Consider the following 15840-nt stretch of genomic DNA (forward strand, 5'->3'; position numbering starts at 1 on the left):
TTATATCTATTTTTAATATTTAGGTAAAACCTCCCCCAAGATATCTGCAACAAAGATAGTTTAGTCGATATTGACAATTAAATAGTATACCACGTAATATGACTAGTATATGCAATATATAATATTTTAGTTGAACATAAAAGTCCAGTAATATTATCTAATTGTAAAAATATTAGAAAATTTTGAAACACCGTGAAGCTTAACAAGCCAAAGCATTTTTTGCCATAATGATCTATTGGAAAAGGAGACAAATTGTATGAACAGACGAATCAACAATTGTGTTATAAAAGAACCGTTTATATTTAAATTATTCGTTTAAATTACATTATCCCGTATCGTTTAGGGTCATTTTTGTCTGCTTTCTGCTTGCATCTGCCGAAATAATCTTCGAAGATCTGAATAACTTTCAAGGCACCTTTCTTGTAGATTGACACTTTTTCACCGACATCGATTACCGTTATTCCGAACTCGTGGTATTTCCTAAAAATACAAGACATTAAATACTGCGTGGGACGCTGGGAAGCTTCAAAAGCTCACCTGAGGAAGCACCTGAAACCGTTGATGTCTTTGCAGGATGCGTCGTTGATCAGGATCGCGTAGAATGCGTGAATCGTCCCGGTCAAAATCTTCGTAGTATTGACCACAAATTCTCCACCCGTTCCGATCAGCATATCCAACGTAGGGCAGTCCTTGTCATCCTTGACATATTCGGTCATGGCGAAGGGAAGACTCTTGAAGCTCTCCGGCGTATCGCCCACTGAGTTTTCATTGTAATCTTTAACCAGGAAGTTTGCCTGTTCCAGGGAGGGCGGTTCGATAACGCCAGCTCTTACAACGAGGGTCTAGCAAAAGCATCAGTTAGTACCATTCTCTATTAAGTTAAAGGATTTAATTTTACCTGAATGAAACCGACAATCGCCAAAAAAATAAGGAAGTTAAACATTTTCCTCGCTTGCTTCTTCAACACTGTTGAGTCAAGTGAATCCGTCTGATAACCCCACTCCGTCTTCTTTTATATTTAATCGATCCTCTCAAATTTTAAATTATCTCTTTTTGAATACTCTTTGGCCGACCGACGATAAGTCTCATTAAGGGCCACGCCTGTCCGTTAAAATTAAAGATTTCAATAAGTCATAGCAATCTTTAAAATTAAAATACATTCAGCGATAAGATATGATAATAAAATTGATTGTTTGGATTGTTATTTCTTGAAATCACTTTTTTAAAATTCGCCCAAAAAATGCAACTCTTCAAATGTGTCTGCAAAGAAGAGTTTTGTCAGTTTAAAATTATGTTCTTTCAAAAATTCATCGAGTGTGGATACAGATTTAGGGAGTGAAATAATGTTCGAGGAAGAAAGAAAATAGAGCATGACTCAATTTGTAAAAATGTTTCTAATCCGCCAATCAATGTTCCACTAATCAATTTCTTCCCGAGTTTTAAATAATTGAAATGATGAAAGATATGTGGAGTTTCAATCTTCGTAGAGGTCATTAGACAGGTGAAGAAAGGAAAAGATTAATTGTTGGGTTCACCAAGCTTTCGGCAACTTATAGTGCCATCATCAGAGCCTATTGATGGCACTATAAGTTTCCGAAAGCTTGGTGAACACAACTATTAGACTTTTCCTTTCTTCACCTGTCTAATGACCTCCATGAAGATTGAAACTCCACATATATTATCTGCAGTTTGATCAACAAACATGATAAAAGATGTTTAACACAGAGCCGAGGATTAGAAATTTGGCAAATTTATGTCCATGCAGAACTCGCAAGGAAGATATGGATGGCTTGTGGACTATAACAAAAAATGGCCTAATAATCAGCTGGAGCAAATCGCAGCAAAAACAAGCTACCCGAACACTAGGTAGCATACAAACATAAGGAATTCTATGTATCACCGGGGCAATGAGAGCAACTCCCACAAGCGCACTCGAAACTCAACTATATTTATCTCATGAGAAACTAGGAAAAGCTCATTTAGGCTCCAGAAACAATCAAATTGGATGGAGCTAAACTATCCGGGCACAAAACTATAAACTACATGATCCTGGAAACACTCTTTACAATATCCTATAAATTCTCAACAGGCTATAAAAGATAGGAAGACACAGGAGAACATGAGATACAATGATATGGCATAGAGATGGCTCCAAAATAAACGAAGGAACCAGATCGAGTATTTTTTTGTACAATCTCAAATCTTGAGCAATCAAACTGATTAGGGCAGTACACTTCGGTCTGTCAAAAAGAAATATATCCCAATGTGCCTTAGAAAATCTTAAAAGAGATTACACTGGCAAAAAATCCTCATCAGATCGGAAAAGAAGCTATTGGATGCATTAGCGTGTAAAAAAATCACATCGAAATTAGTCAGTGATGCAGACGAAATATCCAAAACTTGGGGAAACACAACAACCTGATGATATCTTGGGTGCCAGGGCACAAAAGAATTTTGGGCGACTAAAAAGCAGACACCCTGGCCAAAGGAGGATCTGCAAGACCATATACAGGCCCCGAGCCTATCTTTGGGATAACAAAAAGAACTAGAAAATCCTCCATCGCAGAATTGATCCAAACATAATGAAATGAGAAGCGGATATACTCTGGGAGCTCTAAGTAAACTTATGCTAAAACAACCCTCACCAAGGCTGGTGCAAACTCACTGTTGCAGTTGGAAAGGGCCAGACTCGGAGAGGTGATAGAACTATTAACTGGTCACTGGCATCTGGGAAAACATTTACATAACACGGGCATATATAACTATGATCCCTTTTGCAGATTATGTAATGAGGAGGCAGAAACAGTTACCCATATCATAAATGCGAAGCAACGGTTCAATGTAGACATAACCTAGCATACAGAAAAACTTATGGAATGAAATTGTAGCAGCAACACTCAATGCCCTAATACTTCTGAGAAGAACGATTGAGTTGATTGCACTGAACAAACAAATTAGGAAGGTACAATGAGGTAGAAAGCTGCAGTGCTTGGGGAGTACAAACCTCACTTCCTAAAATCCTCATCACCATCACCATCACAGATTTGTTGTTACAACGATCCGAATTTCAATTCATTTCATAATTGTGGTAATCTTTAAAAAGTAAAAAAATTTTTTTTTTTAATAATTTGTAGTACATTACAACTACCTTAAAGTAGGTAATAAGTAACAGTGAGCAAGGTAATTAAAACAAGACAAAATTAAAACCAAGAGTGGAGAAAACACCCATTGGTATTACTCCAATGTTACTAAAATATTGTTTGTTCAATTGATACGTGTGTCATTATACTTTCACTAACCATCACTTCCTAGGAGATCTCGCGGCCGTTGTCTCTTCAGTCGGCGGGGACGGTTTGAGGGGATTCGACGGCATGCGAGGTTTCTGATGTGCTGGTTTATGTTAGTTGGGAGGTTTTTATGAAATTTACGGTAACGGAAACGTATTTCATCTTGTATGAAAGGAATATGTAAATCTGTATGTGTAGTTTGGTTTGATACATAAAATGGAGCATCTAGTATTTTTCGTAGTATTATAGAATGGGCAGTTTGAATGCGGTGGATGATGGAATGATTAGCTGAACCTCACACTTCCAGTCCGTAAGTCCAAATCGGCTTAACTATACTAAGCAGCCTTTTGTTTTTGAGAGGTAAATTAGATCGTTTGTCAAGAAGTCGTGCAAGAGCTCTAAATCGTGTCATAACCTCCTGACGTTTCAGTCTTGTATGAGGATTCCACGTCAGGCGTTTGTCGATGTAGAATCGGAGGTACCGTACCTTGTCCGCAGTTGGGAGGGGAATATTGTTTAAGAAAACAGGGGGAATTGCCGTATCGTCTGCAAATGTGAATGTGGTGGTTTGGGGATGAGATGGCATGTCAGTTAAGTAAAAAAGTTAATTTCATTTTACCACGAATATTTTTCCTCCATTCTTCCAGATGAAATACAAAGAAAATTTTTGAACAAAGGTTTATGATTTAATTCTTTGATACATTAAACAATGATACTAAAAATTAAATTAGTAATAATATGACCAAGAGGCATTGCCAAGGATTTACCGAAGGGATGTTATGTCGTTCAATTTATTATGGTAATCACAAGCAATTTTCATAATAATTTAAGATCAAATGGCAAAAAGGAGGGTAAATTCAATAAAAGGTGGGGTTGAGATTAGTTAGTGTCCGAGTGGATCGAAGTCAGGATAGCTCAGGTGGTAGAGCAGCAAGGTCGTGGGTTCGAATCCCGCTCGTGACATCGACTTTTTTATCTCAAATAAAAATCTTAATTAATTGAAAGACATTAATTAATCAATCGGGCCACGCAAACTAGTGAATTTATTTTAAGGGTTGATACAAACCTTTAATTGTGGTTATTCAGGTGGTTTATGGTAAGTACTCAGGTTTATTAGATTATTCTGCCATTCCTCAAGGAAGAGCCCACATATATGACATTTTAAAAACATGCGCAATCCTCGGGAAGACCGCCATTTGGACAGTAAAGAACAACTGCCAAGTACCTCCACTCTTATCCTACAAACGGGTGAATACATGGAAACGTCTCTTTAACCGTGGGAGTTAACATGTGCAGCGCTTAGATTTGTAAAAGCTGGCTGACCTACAAAAATCTTTCTCTATGTGATAATATATCTGTAGATCGCAATGACAGATTTCAATTCCCTCCTTCCTGAAAATAAAATCAATGCAAAAAACAACTATAAATGGGTTTTTTAATTAACTTTTATCACATTAATACGCTTTTACGTGAAAAATAACGGAGACCTTAGATAATTATATAATTTAACTGTACAAAAAAAAATATGAGATTATATAAAACAATTAAGACGTCAAATTATTGTTCTACCTGTTAAATCATCAAATCGGCATTATTTCACAAGTGTATTACATTATCCAGTTCGTAAACATTTCAAATTTAGCTGTCAGTAGAAGGTTAACTTTATATCCATGTATATCGAACCTTTGTATTTTCCTCTTAAAACTTAATACACAGGCAAAAAATCGCCACACTTGATTGTTGAGCTCCTGTACTATAGACGTCGCGGAATATTTTTACTGTTTTATCTAACTTCATCAATCATTTTTTTAGTAAGTGGCAAAGTTAAATAACGCCGTCCAGACTTTGATCACAAATCGCTCTATGGACGTCAGCATTTCATTGTGAAACCGATAGATTTCAGAATATGCCATAGAATAAACAGATTGATTTTAAACAAATTTCGGATTATCGTTTTCCCGTGTTATTAATGAATGTGGACCTTGAAACATTTAAAAATAATCGGTTAATCTATAATGCAAAAGTCACGTCAAACATTTTGTCACCCTCTCCAAATTATTGCAGGCATCATAAGTTAATTGAATACAGTGACAACATTTCAAATATTAAACTTGTATGTAAACGGTAAAATTCTATTGAAAAATCAATACTATTAAAACAAGATTTTGTTTTATCAAATGTTATAAATTTGCAAGTGATTTGTTTTTATTTAATTCACTCCATTTTACTTAATTTCAATAAGAATTTTTGGAGTAAGATAATAATAATATTTAGAAAATAAATTAATTAGTATGCTTGCGCTGTGTAATTAAACTTAATATTTTTCAGAGTTAATTACATTAATCAAAATTTGTTTTTTTTTCTATTGGGTGCGATCTGGAATAAAAACCATAAAAAATAATAGGTTCCCACTTGTTCATATAGAAGTATTAAACTGTTGAAAAGTATTAACAAATGTATAAAAAGTGTGGCAATTTATTTAGATTTTTTTAAAATAAATCATAGGAGTAGATGCGATGAAAACTGTAAAAATTACCATCAAGGGAAGGTGATCGATAAAACGATATACAGAGTGTGTAGAGATTAGTGACCGTTAATCGATAGTTATTCAGATATCGTGAGATGCGGTCGGGTGTGATGTAGGTTTCAGAAAAACATTTTCTTTATCGTGCCAACGTTTCGATCTTTATTGAGATCATCTTCAGGGCCTGGATTAGAAACATTGTTTCCATTTAACAAATACATGTAGGATGTGGAAAAGTGAATCTATACAATGCAAAATATCATCCTGATCCTACATCACACCCGACCGCATCTCACGATATCTGAATAGATATACAGAGTGTATCACTATTCCCATGCCAAAAATATTTCTATATACCGTTCGGACCCAGTTATTAACAGATACAAAATAATATAATAACTGATCAAAGAACAGAGAGATAAAATTAAAATAATAGGAGATTAAAGTATAAAATGAATTTCAATGAATTAATCTTTTTATGTAAGGTTTTGGTTGAAATTAAAAAGTTATTGCCACGAGCGGGATTCGTACTCACGACCTTCGGCGAGACACTAACTTTTTCATTTCAACCAAAAACTTACATAAAAAGATAAATTAATTGAAAGAAGTAATTTGGTCAATAAACCACTAAATATAATGTATAAAATGAATGTTAATTTATCAATTTTTTTTTGTAAAGCTAAGAAATGTTATGTTTATTAGGCACAATAAATCATTACGATCTGAATCAAATATCATGCTATATTAAATAGTGTAGTCATAACTGTTTATCAGTTCTGCATTGTGTATCACTTCTATAAAGTAAAATTAAGAATTTTTTTTACTGATATTGATAAGATTCGGACGGTGTACATAATTTGCTATGATAATATAAATTACTAAATTAATAATTAATAACTATTTTTCACTACAATTTTAACTATTATTATTAAGCTATTAAACTATTATTCTATAAAACTCAAGTGGGAGAGCAATGGCGTATTGAGCCGAAGTTCGTGAGTTCGAATCCCGCTCGTGACACGCTTTTTCATTGGAACCAAAACCTTACACAAAAGGATTAATTAATTGAAAGAAGTAATTTGGTCAATAGATCACTAAATATAATGGATTTAATTCAGTAAAATTTATACTTCACAATTTCCTTTGAATTTGCTTTGTCTGTGTGGGTAAAATCTGGATTCTTCATTTAATATTTGCGTAAAATTACAAAAATAAAAAAAATCAACTCCCTGACAAACTGTATAGGACTGTTCAATCTTAACTTAAAATAGATACTTTTGTGAAGTGTGGACGTGCGATATAATGTCAGTGTTTTAATATATTTTATACTGTGTCAAGATCGGTGCTGTTGTATCACAGGGTAGATGGATAGAACCATATTTAAAATATTTCATTGGTTATCCTTCCCAATCTGCCCGATATCCATCCTGATGAAGAAGCGAACCTCAAGAAATGTACACACCAAGGAACAGCAGAAAGCATTCAGTCCCATACAAAGATGCTGGGTAGATTCATGGTAAAAATGAATGTCTATCAAAGAGAAATTATCATATCGTACGCTAAAACGAAATGTTACGATCATACAGGTACAAGTGAATAGCCAAATAGTTCCCCAGGGCAGACCTAAAAGTGCTACAGTTAATACTGGATGAAAAACTGACCTGGGCTCCCCATATTCACCCAATTATTCAAAAACACCGGGATCACATCAGACAGTTAAAATTTCAACAGAAAAAACAAAGTATTCAAAACTCACTAGTTTTCTTGGTCCGTTTGAACAATTAATGTCATTAAATTAATTAAGGTTTTTAGTTGAGATAAAAAGTCAGTGTAACGAACGGGATTCGAACCAACGACCTTCGGCTTGATACGTCGCTACTTTACCACTTGAGCTATCGTGAGTCTTCGATCCACTCGTACACTAACTTTCCATTTCAACCCCACCTTTTGAATTTTCCCTCTTTTTTGCCATTTTTCAAATGTCGTGTAATCGGACTGGATTCTCGACGACAAATGAAATGGCCACGGAGAGCTGTAGTGAAGGTACACTTCATTTTAACTCATTAAATTCACTAGTTTTCGTGGTCCGTTTGACCAATTAATATCATTCAATTAATTAAGGTTTTTAGTTGAGATAAAAAAGTCAGTTTCACAAGCGGGATTCGAACTCACGACCTTCGGCTTGATACGCCGCTACTCTACTACTTGAGCTATCGTGACTTCGATCCACGCGGGCACTAATTCCCATCTCAACCCCACGTTTTGAATATTCCCTGCCCGAGTGGATCGAGGTCACGATAGCTCAAGTGGTATAGTAACGGCGTATCAAGCGGAAGGTCGTGGGTTCGAATCCCGCTCGTGACACTGACTTTTTTTATCTCAACTAAAAACCTTAATTAATTGAATTATTCAAAACACCCACTTTGTCTAAAACGTTTATGCTCTCTACGGACGTATGGATGCCCAATTCGGTACTCATCACCCCTTAGCACTCGGCTATAATAGTGACAATCAACTTGAGGAAAACCAATAAGGCTGCACCCTTATGACATGTTCCATGTTGTAGCATATGTTCAGAGACACTTGTATACTTTACAAGATAGAAATGTTAAATACGTTATGTATTAAAAAATTACAGTTTCGTCGTTAAATCGTTTGCAATTCTTCAAGACATTCTTATATTTTCTGTTTAAATTAGCTGTACAGCTTTTGTTGGTATAGAATGATATTAATTCAACAATTTTTACTCGTTATAAACTTTTTTTGTGTGAATACCAGGAACCGGAGGAGTTCCCCTCCGTGTACTGCAGCTATACAGCTTATTGTACTCCATCCTAGCTCCATTTTTGGGTGTTCGCAACAACACCTGTGTGAATTCAGCCCCCAGCGTGCCGGCATTCTTCTATTGGGAGAAATTCATTTTGGAAAGGGGTCGGTAACGATTTTGGGGGGTTGCTGACTACGGACCTTCCATGGAAGAGTACCGTGTCAATTTTCATTGCGGCCACCTCTCTTCTTATGCGTAAAAAATGGGCCAGTTGGGAATCGAACCCATGACCGCGGGATCTACTAGTCGAGAGTCTGACGCCTTAACCACTTGGCTTTAATTTAATGATATTGAACCTTGATAGATATCATAAGAATTTCACATGGGTCAAATGCACTAGGTTGGCCCTTTGTACATGGAAGTCAGTCTATATTTACACGATTTTAATAAAAAAATTCACATTTTTGTTTTATTTTAAAATGGATGTGTTTTTGAGCTGAATATTTGCGGGTGATCATTTTTACTTCGCGTTGCCGGGGGTTGGGTTAGGAACGTGATAGGTTAGGGTTAGGAAAGGTCTTGGTTAATGTTGGGAAAGGGTAGATTTTCATCTATGATTCAAGATGAGTTAGTGTACAAAATTGTATTCTGTTTAAATTTTTAATTATTTCCTTTAAAAAAAATTTTCCTTGAAAGTATTGCATCGGTTTTGTACTGTTATTTTCTTTTAAGTATTTAAATAAAACTAGAGTCAAAATATACGAGTTTACAAAGAGAATTAGTTCAGGATATTAATTGTGTTATTTGAAACGTTGTAAACATAGACCATGTAATTGTTTTCTGTATTTCATTTAGCATCGTAACTCATTTGTTTGTTTTCTTCAAGAATAAATATTAATTAACTGCAATTACGAAATTAATTCTCGTAATTGCGTCTACCGCTTATTAAAATAACAATAATAAAGTCATATTAATAAATTAATGTAGATAGCACTCAGTGTATCAACTTAATAATAACTAACACGCTAAATTTAGTAAAATATATATTGAGAATTGTTTTAGAGGCAAAATTTTTTTTAAATATTTGTAATTTTATAATAATTTTTTTAATCGAATAATTTTTATTCAGATGAAAAGATAGGTTTTATTGTCAATAATCATAATAAAAATTAAGTTCTAGTTTTTAATTGAGTTCCAGTTAAAAAAGCGAGAGGTATAGCAGGCTATTTAAACGAAAAGAAATAGCAAATCTATTTTCATCAGAAATTTGAAACTATTATTAATTCACTAGTTTTCGTGGTCGGCTTGACCAATTAATATCTTTCAATTAAGGTTTTTAGTTGAGATAAAAAAGTCTGTCACGAACGGGATTCGTACCCACGATCTTCGGCTAGATACGCCGCTACTCTACCACAATAGCTCAGGGGTGGTATTATTAATATTTCACAAAGTTAACAAGTATCAAATTCATTACTTGGCTAGAACCTAAGTACTTACACTTACGATTTCTCGGTTGCAAAAATAGTGAATTTACTAGTTCATACTGAAAGAAAATCCACAACTTGTTTATGGTATGTCGGATTTTCAGATAATTTAGAGATTTTAGCATAAATAAGTTACAATTAATTAAGGTTTATCTAATTTTATCAATATATGTAAAAATTCTTAGTTTCACTTTATAGAAGTGGTACACAATGCAGAACTGAAAAACAGTTATTGCTAATTCATTCAATATAGCAAGATATTAAGATCGTAATGATTTATTGTGCCTAATAAACATAACATTTCTTAGCTTTTCAAAAAAAAATTTGATAAATTAACATTCATTTTATACATTATATTTAGTGGTTTATTGGCCAAATTACTTCTTTCAATTAATTTATCTTTTTATGTGAGGTATTGGTTGAGAGGTCCCCATATTCACCCAATTATTCAAAAACACCGGGATCACATCAGACAGTTAAAATTTCAACAGAAAAAACAAAGTATTCAAAACTCACTAGTTTTCTTGGTCCGTTTGAACAATTAATGTCATTAAATTAATTAAGGTTTTTAGTTGAGATAAAAAAGTCAGTGTAACGAACGGGATTCGAACCAACGACCTTTGGCTAGATACGCCGTTACTCTACCACTTGTGCTATCGTGACCTCGATCCTCTCGGGTACTAACTTCCCATCTCAACCCCACCTTTTGAATTTTCCCTCCTTTTTGCCATTTTTCAAATGTCGACTAATCGGATTGGATTCTCGGCGACAAACGAAATGGCCACGGAGAGCTTTAGTGAAGTATACTTCATTTTAAATCATTAAATTCACTAATTTCGTGGTCCGCTTGACCAATTAAGTTTTGACAACATTTTTCTCAAAACCTAGAAGACCGATTTGCATGATAATTCTTACAATTAATTAAGGTTTTTAGTTGAGATAAAAAAGTCAATGGCACGAGCGGGATTCGAACCCACGATCTTCGGCTAGATACCCCGCTGCTCTACCACTTCAGTTATCGTGATCTCGATCCACTTGGACACCAACTTCCCATGTCATCCTACCTTTTGAGTTTTCCCTCCTTCCTGAGAGTTGGTGTCCGAGTGGATCAAGGTCACGATAGCTCGAGTGGTCGAGCAGCTGTGTATCTAGCCGAAGATCGTGTGTTCGAATCACGCTCGTGCCATTGACTTTTTTATCTCAACTAAAAATCTTAATTAATTGTAATGTATTAGATGGTCAAGCGGACTACGAAATTAGTGAATAAATAAATAAGGTTGATTGTCTCAATAAAACTTTTGAGATAAAAATGCACAATGACGAATAAATTGTATCAATAAAAGGAGGCGGAAATGTGTTAGTATTCATAAAAAATTATTTTTTTTAAACACTTTAATTTAAAAAAATTAAATACCAGGACCTCTTTTATTGTTTATTTCAAACTATATTTATTTTTATCATTGCATTAATTACAACATATTATTTTAATTTAACCTAATTAAACGAGACCAGGAATGCATGTGTTTTAATAAAAAATATTTACTTAGGATTGTTTAAAGAAAAACCACTAAAACACCGGAAAATCAATTAATGATAGAGAAAAATTAAACTATTTTTTTTTACCTAAGTCTCCTCTCATTGAGTTATTATGAGCGTTTCTATTGGTGAATTTTCTTTCACCAATTTTCTTTCAAACCATCATAATTAAATTTTTTTATTGCAAATCGTGAATTAATGATTTCGATTAGTTTGTTTTTCATTAAATTAATTATGTTATAATTAACATAATGAAAAAAATATATAGATTGAACAAACAAGAATATACGAGTGTCCAGTTTTTGTCATTGAGTTTATTTATTCAACGCCTTTGAAGTTGGAAATATAATCGTTTTTAAATACACCGACACGCAAAAAATTCCGCCCACTTGTAATATAACTTAATTGTATATGTGTTTATATATATTAAGCAATGTTTCACGTTTTTAACGTTTAATATTGAGTCTTTGTCTAAAAAAGTAAAAAATAAAAAATTTAAATTGCTAGGAAAAATTAAAAAAAATTAAAAACGACGGACAGATAAAATTTATTTTAATTTTGTTTTAAATTTTTAATTAACATTTCAATATCGCCTATTTCCTCTTCTTGCCTTAATTACTACCTTGAAGACGCCTCGGTTTATTTTCTACTTGTCAGGAAATATCTCTATGCTGGAGGTTAGCCCATACTTCAGGAAGAGACTTTTCAAGATCGTGGAGTGTATGAGGAAGTGATGGATGTGCTCTTATTCTTCTTTTTAGGTTATCACATAAATGTTCGATGGGGTTCAAGTCTGGCCGGGCTAAGTCCTTGATTTTATGTTGTTGAAGGTAAGTTTGTGTTATGCGGGCATTATCGTGCATTAGAATAGGATTGTCGCTGATTTCATCAAGGATAGACAAGGCATGATGTTCCGAAATTTCATCCATATAGTGACTGGCCGTCAAAGACCAGTCGCCACGATCAACAACCAACTCTGTACAACTCTCCATTGAAATTCCAGCCCACACTACCACTCAGCTACGTTCTAATTGTTGACTCTGAGAAAAATTCCAGGCTTCATACCTCATATTTTGCCTTCTCCACACTCTTTCACACCATCTGGAGATCGTTTGACCCCTTCTCTACCCTCATCTGTGAAAAGTACAGCAGACCAATCGTCCTAAAACGAACGGCTGTGTTCTCGAGCAAATGCGAACCGTGCAACTAGGTGTGTTCAAGTCAATTCTGGTCCTCTTACGGGACCAAAAAAGCCATCAGTCCATGCTGATTTAATCTTCTTCGAGCAGTGCCTTCAGAAATTTGGACACTTCGAACTTCCTGGAGCTGATGAATAGCTTGAAGAAGGTGCCGGTTTCACAACATTCTCGAAGTCAAAAATCGGCCATCCTGTGGTTCTGTCACCCTAGTGCGTCCAGAACCTGGCCTTCTATGGTAGGACCCAGTTTCTCGAAAACGTCTAACAGCGTCTCGCAGAGTTTCTTATGAACTAGCCGCAGACCTGGTGGAACATCCATCATCAATAAATGCCATACCACGCACAACATCCTCAGAACTAAATGGCACTGTTTACGCCGATCGACCTTTTGAACCCTTCTGGAGGTCTCCGGCCCGTCGGCGAGTCAGTTGTTGCCTAGAGCCAAAGCCGAAAACATCGTTATCGTACCTGCTTATCTAAACCCGTGTTGTGCGCAATTGATGGTTTCCAATTGCCCTGGTCCCTTAAGAGTTCGGTACCAAACGTCTGAATCCGCCGGAGACTGTGGGGCCCTACCTAGTCGAAGAAAGAAGAGGACAACTGTTGCCGAACTGCTTGATCCCGTAGCGAGACACGTTGGGGTAAGTGCAAACTCGAATGTATCCCAATCCCCTCCTCGGATTCACTCTTTCCCATTTATTTTAATTTATAAACTTATTTACCCATTAATATACAGTCCACTTAACGAACATAAAATTTGGTCCTCCGGGCCGGATAAAATTGTGTAAAAAAAGAGTGAATAAGAGGGGACCGTGGAAGGGTCCGGACATTTGCAATTTCAGTACCTGAATCTGCAGGCAGCCTTACCTCATTCGTGATCATCACCTGGACCACTTGTGTCTTGCCGGTTCCGGGTGGGGGCTTCTGGAGGTCAAGGGAGCGAAGTGAGTGTAACCTTATGTATGTTTAAAAATTGAAATTAAGAAAATAAAGATGAAAACTAAACAGTTTATTGCTTCCGGATTCAAATGAGTGTGAATAAATCTTTTAAATTCCGTAAAACGTAAACATTGAAAAATCCTTTACCCCTTCGTTTTGGAGTAAGGATTAAATGTGTTTACCTCTAATGCATATTCCCAATTTAAAACATAGCATAAACAAATATTAATTGGTATTAATTGGTAAAAAGAATGATACAAATTAAGGGCAAAATTTTCTTTTATCCAGAGAATAAATAAAAAATAATATAATTGGATGGAATTTTTACTTGTCAGTGTATAATCGTACATGAATTTCATATAAGAACCAATCAGTAAAGCAATTTACAAACGCTATTCAGCTTAAAATTTTCCAAATAAAAATTGATTACCTTCGGAATTATTAAAGAAATAATATTTCAATATTGTATTGTTAAATTAATGTTGCTGGTGTTCAGTTCACGTGTAACCATTAAAATTAAAACAAATAAATGTAGATAAATCTTTTAAATAAGAAGTACTTTTAAATCTACAATTAAATTATTTTTACGTCCAACGTAAATGTACGTGTTCGTTGAGACCTAGGTGACAGTAGTTTTTAGAATGAACAAATAACCTCTGTCTATTGAATTATCGCCATAAATCGTTTTGATTGTATGATGTAGGCATATTTGTTAAATAATAGATGATAATGAATGTGGTCTTCCCTAGCGTTAAATTATTATTATCAATTGGAATTATTATCAGTTGTGTAACACTTTAAAGTAGCTTGGATATTGGAAGAGGAGCCCCTTGAGGCGTAGGCAATATCATGCGTCCAGTCAAAATTATCGACAAATTGAAACACGATTAAACAAGACCAATAATTTATTATTTGTATATAGATTTTAAAAATTAAAAATCAAATACATTTTATTTGGAAAGACGTTTACAGAGGTGGGCGTTATTGATGACGTTTTTCGCCATGACAACAATCTGATTTTTCGGTCCATTCTTGCAATAAGAAATCTGATTTTTAATATCAGACGCCCGGATAGAAATGCTGTTGAGGAGGGTCTTTACATCGTACATGAACCTGCTCATATCTGAAATAGCGGTGTAGACGTAGGAGACATAGCACTTGACTGGCGGGAGGTAGTAGTTCCATGTGCAATCGGAAAGCCCGTTGAGGATGTTGTCCAAGTAGATGAGCGTTTTCGAGACGAAGTTGACCACTTGCCATCCGATGACGCCGACGTCTTCCATCGCCGTAGTCAAGTTGGCGCAAGTGAAAAAGCTGTGTTTGCTGGAGTTCTTCACCTCGGCCAGCTGCTTCAGGCCTTCCTCCAAGCAGTTCGCACCCACACCGGAGCTCTTAAGAAGAGATTGGTGCGAATCGGTTATCTCGTCTATCTCTTCTGAACTTTTGGAGATTAAGGAGATGAGGTCGTTTTTTAGCTCGTTGTGAGCGCTCTGAACCTGAGCGTTCATTAGTTCGATCTTCCCTCTAAGCCACTCTTCGTATCTCACTTCCAAAGGGTGCCGTTTCTCGCTCTTCGCCTAAAGTAATAAAGGTTCGTGACTTCATAAAGGACGATTATTATTTAAATAGAAATAAAGCTTAACTTACCTCACAGGCCAGGAAAAGCAATATCGAACTTATCAAAATCCGGGAAATCATGTTGTTGGGATCACTCGCAAAAACGAACTGAAAATTCAGGATTGTTTAGTTATATAAAATGGCTGATCGCACTCGAGCACTTGAGATAATGTCTGATATCAAAACAATTTTTCTTTTTTTCAAAAAAGATGCGAGCAAAGTTCTTTGAGATAATAAAATTAAAAATGCAGGTCATTTCGACAACAACTTTTTTTTTCGAAGTTATTAAATCAAAAGTCTGCTCCGACGCTTAGAATAAAAAAAACAGAGATTTTCTTCTTCAAAATATTTTGTGAATACTACATTCTGTAAAAAAAAAGCTAAAATATTTGTTTTTCATAAACCTTTTCAAAATTAATATTAGAGAAAATCATTTGCCTCTTACATAAAGAAAACGTTCTTGAATTTGAGCAGCCAATTTTAACCAA

General features: G+C 35.1%; 2 protein-coding genes and 1 long non-coding RNA gene across 3 annotated transcripts in view; 1 reads left to right on the forward strand and 2 right to left on the reverse strand.

The window, feature by feature from the left end:
- Positions 1-276: 276 nt before the first annotated feature.
- On the reverse strand, positions 277-1020 carry LOC106661678. Its single transcript, XM_014385223.2, has 3 exons — positions 899-1020; positions 538-842; positions 277-480 (listed from the first exon to the last, which is right to left on the reverse strand). Exons 1-3 carry the CDS (start codon positions 941-943, stop codon positions 321-323), a joined length of 510 nt encoding a protein of 169 aa, XP_014240709.1. The 5' UTR covers positions 944-1020; the 3' UTR covers positions 277-320.
- An 11867-nt stretch (positions 1021-12887) lies between these two features.
- LOC112127565 overlaps positions 12888-15840 on the forward strand; it is a 76264-nt gene continuing 73311 nt past the window's right edge. Inside the window, exon 1 of the long non-coding RNA XR_002910628.1 lies at positions 12888-13740. This is a non-coding gene — a long non-coding RNA (uncharacterized LOC112127565). The remainder of the gene's footprint in view (positions 13741-15840) is intronic.
- Positions 14623-15518, reverse strand: LOC106661970. Its single transcript, XM_014385755.1, has 2 exons — positions 15383-15518; positions 14623-15312 (listed from the first exon to the last, which is right to left on the reverse strand). The coding sequence occupies exons 1-2, from the start codon at positions 15431-15433 to the stop codon at positions 14686-14688; spliced, it is 678 nt and encodes a 225-aa protein (XP_014241241.1). The 5' UTR covers positions 15434-15518; the 3' UTR covers positions 14623-14685.

The sequence above is a fragment of the Cimex lectularius genome, unplaced genomic scaffold, assembly GCF_000648675.2.
Source record: "Cimex lectularius strain Harlan isolate CLEC.00 unplaced genomic scaffold, Clec_2.1 scaffold268, whole genome shotgun sequence".
Taxonomy (NCBI): Eukaryota; Metazoa; Arthropoda; class Insecta; order Hemiptera; family Cimicidae; genus Cimex; species Cimex lectularius.

What these genes read in the sequence shown, in the direction of transcription:
- LOC106661970 (XM_014385755.1), bottom strand. Translation starts at nt 15,433, where the DNA reads ATGATTTCCCGGATTTTGATAAGTTCGATATTGCTTTTCCTGGCCTGT. An exon ending in TGCTTTTCCTGGCCTGTGAG is followed by an intron (nt 15,313 to 15,382) that starts GTAAGTTAAGCT and finishes TTATTACTTTAG; the next exon opens with GCGAAGAGCGAGAAACGGCA.
- LOC106661678 (XM_014385223.2), bottom strand. Translation starts at nt 943, where the DNA reads ATGTTTAACTTCCTTATTTTTTTGGCGATTGTCGGTTTCATTCAG. An exon ending in CGATTGTCGGTTTCATTCAG is followed by an intron (nt 843 to 898) that starts GTAAAATTAAAT and finishes TGCTTTTGCTAG; the next exon opens with ACCCTCGTTGTAAGAGCTGG. An exon ending in GGTTTCAGGTGCTTCCTCAG is followed by an intron (nt 481 to 537) that starts GTGAGCTTTTGA and finishes TTGTATTTTTAG; the next exon opens with GAAATACCACGAGTTCGGAA.